We start from the raw sequence: 5,863 nt of genomic DNA on the forward strand, positions 1-5,863 counted from the left end.
CGAGAACCATCTTATTATAACGATGTAAATAAAAGATTAATTGTGCAGTACAGAGAGATTCATTGATTATAACGGAACTTTGTGAGATCGCAATCAGCTAAGACGAATGACATGTTTTTAGGGAGCTCTCTTTGCACGTTTTATGTAGGCTATATGTAATTTATGTTATCCATATTGGCCTATTTGTATAAAACTTTTGTTTTTCACGCTACAGGCTGGAAAATCCTCTTGCAGGAGATGATTCCCTTCCTAAATTATAACATTAGCTATATGTTTTACATGTATAAAGACCCACTTATGCTGTTTGAGAAAAATGTTAGGCATCATATTATAAGTATAAATATAATTTTGTATTAAATTATTGTCTTTTAAATTTCCACTGTGCTAAAGCCAAAGCAAATTTAAGAAAATATTATCTGGAAATATTTATTTCATGAATTCATATCAAGTTATTTTTTTCTACCCAGTTGCATAAAATAAAACATTAAATTCAGATTTATCTGTAAAACATTTTTCACAATGAATACAATTCCAAAGCAACTTGAAATTATATATAGAACTGTAATGTGGTCAACAGACCTGGAACAACCTGGAAGTCATGCAGTAGACTACTATCTGTCAACCAATTTTAGAGTGCACTGCATTAATATTAATAAATTACTATATAAATTAAACTTTTTTTGGGGGGGTAATAGGGTAATATTACTGGGTAATAGTAAACCACTCTTTTCTTTAGGACTACACCACTGCTTTCCACGTATTCCCAACTTCTGAGCCTGCTCGCCTGAAGTTATGGTTGATTGCTCTTCGGCTGGATATCAACACACCCATTAACGTAAACTACACCAGAGCGCGTACACACCTCACGCACCGGATGCCGTGCGCGTGCCCAAAGACAGTTGGACATAGTGGTGTATTAGAGGTAAAAAATTATATAAATACTGTTCGGTTTCTGGCACAAACCGATCGTTTCGTGTCTTAGGACATCAATGTGTCGTCACGAGCCGCAGGGTTTAATTTGGATTGGTCTGTGCATGTTTTTTTTACTCTCATAGTTACTCTCATTTGTTACCATTGCCATGCATTATACGACTGATAGACTGCAACGGTTAAAGTTAAAAATCATCATATGTGTTCTACTGAAGAAACAAAGTCACCTACATCTTGGATGCCCTGGGGTAAGCAGATAAACATCAAATGTTCATTTTTGGGTGAACTATCCCTTTAAGAAGTCTAGTGCAAAATATTTATTGCAGTAAAGGGCAGGACACACTGCGGTTGAGCACAGACACCTGCTCACAGTCACATCACTGAGCTCAGCCTCAGCAGCACATGAGTCACAGCACACAGATGTCCCTGAACAACAGGTGGAGTGATGCAGTCAGTGAACTACAGTAAGGAAAGCTAACTCCCCCGCTGGGGAGGAAATGAAGGAGAAAGTGGGACAGAGGTGAGCAAATAAAGGTGACGGAGAAACTTAAAGATGAAGTGTGTGACTTTTTTCAACATCAAAATACTTTCTAATATCCCAGTTTAGCATGCAGAGAAAACCACAAGCCTGTTTGAAAACAGTATTTGCAATTCAGTTTGGTGATGCAAAAATGACACACTTCACCTTTAAAGAACATCCAGATAGAATAAGAGAGACAAAAAGAGAATAAGCCCTGCTCTTACTAGTGACAGAAATGTTGATCTCTCCAGAGCGAGGAATGAGCTCTTCGTCGGAGGGAAGCTGGGAAGAACTGGAGTGACGTAGGGGCTCCAGACTAATGCTGGTCTCAGAGGACAAGTCCACCAGCGCTGTCCTCTGGCTGGAAGTCTGACTGCGGGACATCCGATCCATGTCAAAAGCCATGTTGTCCACGCAGGGCAGGTTGGGCTGTAAGTACAGGAATGTCTTAGTCCCAATTTTATTAACAGAAATATGATTCTATGCAAATCTCCCAAATAAGAAAAAAAAATAAAAAATCTTGGTAAAATTACATTACATGAAAAATTCAATGAAATGACCACCAGAGGGAGCTACTAGATCATAAATCCTCTACCCCTCACTGTAAAAACAAGATTATAGGCCAAATTACTTTACATCATGTAACAATGTTTATCGTGTTGCAACCAGTAACACCATATTTTTGCCATTTTTTACAGTAATGTCTTTACATGCTCAGATCTGTAATATTTTAGGTAATCGATCCCAATCAAACTGCAGTTATTTTCAAGAAGATAAATCATAATAAAATCATAACAACAAATCAAATAAGAGCCTTATGAATGTCAAAACCTGCTACCCTCTGAGATCAATGTGTCTGTTGTTTTTGTACTAAATTTAAGTCAGTGTGAGTTCACACAGCTGTACTTTGGGGGAAATTGTTCCCAGAAGATAGCTATACAGTAAATTTGACAAAACATCTCTTTAGGGATGCCCTCAAGAGTATTATATATCTAAAAAAATAAATAAAAATTACATCAAGTGAATAATTTTCTAAAAATGCAGGTGTTCTTTTACAGAGGTGGTTGTTTAGATCCATCTGTAGTCATTTTAATTAATATAATTCTTTATTAATTATTTTAATAAATAATATTTAATAAATAACTAATAATTTGTGTGTGTGGTCCTGGTTTTCCTTACATTATGGAGACCAAATGTCCGCACAAGTATAGTAATACCAGTAAATTTTGACCTTATGGGGGCTTTTTTTTTTGGTCTCCATGAGGTTATAAATCATACAGAATTATCTTTTTTGAAAATCTAAAACTGTAGAAAGTTTTGTGTGAGGGGTAGGTTTAGAGTAAGGGAATAGAAAATATAGTTTGTACAGTATAAAAAACATTACTTCTATGGAATGTTCCCATAAAACATGGAAACCCAACAAACGTGTGTGTGTGTGTGTGTGTGTGTGTGTGTGTGTGTGTGTGTGTGTGTGTGTGTGTGTGTGTGTGTGAGCTCACCATAACTCCCAGAGCTTTGAGAATGTTGAGTTTACACATAGGACAGGTGCAGTGCTCATTTAGCCACGGATCCACACAGATTTTATGGAAGACGTGCCTGAAGAGAAGGGAAAACATTTTGATAGCATAAAGCACTTACGCATGCTGTAACCATCTGTTTACTTTGTGTATATTTAAAGTGTTATACAGTACGTTTAGTTTAAAATGTACTGTATAAAATGTTATTTATTTAGTTTAAATAAATATTAATCAAATGTTTCTAATAATTATATTTCTATTATAACAATGTAAGACCATGAGATGCAGCATCAAGCCTTTGATATCACCATAACTCTTCACAGAAACAATGAATATTTGAAACTGCTCTAAGAACACTGGTGCAAGAAGGACATTACATGTAAAAGCTCATTACACCTTTATATTACAACCAGAGCGAGGAGAGAGTGAGATAGGCAGATTAAAAGCAAGAAGCTGGTGGACTTCAAAAGAGCAACATGAGCTTTCACAGAGAGCTTTTGAGTCTCTTCTCCTCCTCCTCCTCCTCCTCCTCCTCCTCATATCCGGCTGCCGCACAATTCGAGCTGTGTTTACTCCAGGAAAGACCCTGGGCTCTCGATTGCGGAAACCCTCTTCATGAGGGAGATTCTAGATTCTAGAAGCCAGCCATTGAGGCTCATGCTAGAGACAAGGCAGCCATTGTGGCTCTGAAGATTGTGAAGAACCTTTATCATTGACTGCATCATAGGGCTGGGCAATTTATATATAAAAATAAATTTTTGTTTCAGAGTTTTGAAACAACTCATTAAAATAGACTGTTTGAATGTAACAGACATCAATTGAATTTACTAACACTAACACCATTTTTGTTTTAGGAGTCTCTTTTCAGTATTTAGAAAATACATCAAATACAGCACCCTTTGAACTTTCTAATAATCAAAGAATCTTAAAATATGCATCACGGTTTCAACATTGATAAGAAACGTTTCTTGAGCATCAAATCAGCATATTAGAATGATTTCTAAAGGATCATGTGACACTGAAGACTGGAGTAAAGGCTGCTGAAAATTCAGCTTTGTCATTACAGGAACAAATTACAATTTAAAAAAGATTTACATAGAAAACGGTTATTTTAAAATGTAATAATATTTCCCAATATTACTGTTTTTATTATATGCGACCCTGGACCACAAAACCAGTCATAAGTAGCATGGGTATATTTGTAGCAATAGCCAAAAATACATTGTATGGGTCAAAATGATCGATTTTTCTTTTATGCCAAAAATCATTAGGATATTAAGTAAAGATCATGTTCCATGAAGATAGTTTGTAAATTTCCTACCGTAAATATATAAACATGTATTATCATTAGTAATATGCATTGCTAAGGACTTCATTTGGACAACTTTAAAGGCGATTTTCTCAATATTTTGATTTTTTGCACCCTCAGATTTCAGATTTTCAAATCTCTGCCAAATATTGTCCTATCCTAATAAACTATACATCAATGGAAAGCTTATTTATTCAGCTTTCAGATGATGTATAAATCTCAATTGAAAAAAAAGACCCTTATGACTAGTTTTGTGGTCCAGGGACACTACGATATTTCTCATCAAATAAATGCAGCCTTGGTGAGCAAAAGAGACTTATTACCGAGCCCAAAAAAAAAAGACCCTTATGACTAGTTTTGTGGTCCAGGGACACTACGATATTTCTCATCAAATAAATGCAGCCTTGGTGAGCAAAAGAGACTTATTACCGAGCCCAAAATCAATGTCAATATACTCAATATATTTCTCATCCCTACTGCAATCATCCAAGCAGCCTCAAACACAGAAAAAGGGGTCCCAAAACCACATTTTAAAACCCCTCAAGTGAGTATGCTAGTTATATGAGTATTACATACGTTCCCAAAGGAATAAAGGCAGGTTCCTCAGCTAAGAAGTGCTTTGAGAGAGATTTTAATACAACCCAAACAGAACTGCTGAGTGTGTGGAATAAAACTGCAGCAATGCATTTCAGAGGGGTTAAGGATGTCAAATAATGCTAAGTGCCACTGACACTGTGACTTATGGGTGCTGAGAGGATGTATGCTTCTGAAATGATCCTGTACTGAAGCAGTGTGCAGGCAAACTCCAAGAAAGCTTTATTTGCTTGGATGGAGAACATGCAAACAAGGGTCAAATTAATTAATGATGAGGGTGATTACAACACAAAGGATACATAAAGAGATGCATGCCATCAAACTAAGACAGACCAGCTCTGTGTGTGGGCCCAATCTTTATGTACTGTATTATTTTACAGTTACCATAGCACATGCTATTATTTAAATACAAGCATATTTAAATACAAATTTCAGTTCACCGTGACACAAAACAGTCAGTCACATCCATGAAGTGAAGGGCACACCCCTAAGAAAGTTACAGGAGAAACAGTGAAGCTAATGCACAGGGACGTAAATTGAATGGCCATGGCTAGGTCAAGTGTGCTGCCATTACTTGTGCTATGAGTTATTGATTGTGGCTGGAGATGCTTATACTTAAGAGAGCAGAGATACTCACCTTAAGAAGAGATAACCATAAGATAAGAACAGATGACAACCATTTCCATATATACTGTGTGTGTATATATATATATATATATATATATATTCACTACCTTTCAAAAGTTTGGGATCAGTAAGACTTGTAATGTTTTTTAAAGTCTCTTATGCTCATCAAGGCTGCATTTATTTGATCAAAATGTTTGATCTTGCAAAATGTTATTACAATATAAATTAATGGTTTCTATTTTAATATCCTTTCAAATATAATTTATTTCTGTGATGCAAAGCTGAATTTCCATCAGCCATTACTCCAGTCTAAAGTGTCACATGATCCTTAAGAAATCATTCTAATATGCTGATTTATTATTAGAA

At 35.8% G+C, this 5,863-nt stretch overlaps 1 protein-coding gene across 1 annotated transcript in view; it reads right to left on the reverse strand.

The window, feature by feature from the left end:
• The window catches only part of LOC107656503 (E3 ubiquitin-protein ligase RNF130-like), a 23,427-nt gene that overhangs the window by 11,080 nt on the left and 6,484 nt on the right, over positions 1–5,863 (reverse strand). The window contains exons 3-4 of the mRNA XM_016444387.1: positions 2,950–3,046; positions 1,675–1,879 (exon numbers count right to left, since the gene is read on the reverse strand). Coding sequence (XP_016299873.1) covers positions 1,675–1,879; positions 2,950–3,046 — 302 coding nt within the window. The remainder of the gene's footprint in view (positions 1–1,674; positions 1,880–2,949; positions 3,047–5,863) is intronic.

Source organism: Sinocyclocheilus anshuiensis, unplaced genomic scaffold (genome assembly GCF_001515605.1).
Source record: "Sinocyclocheilus anshuiensis isolate Anshui unplaced genomic scaffold, SAMN03320099.WGS_v1.1 scaffold2863, whole genome shotgun sequence".
Taxonomy (NCBI): Eukaryota; Metazoa; Chordata; class Actinopteri; order Cypriniformes; family Cyprinidae; genus Sinocyclocheilus; species Sinocyclocheilus anshuiensis.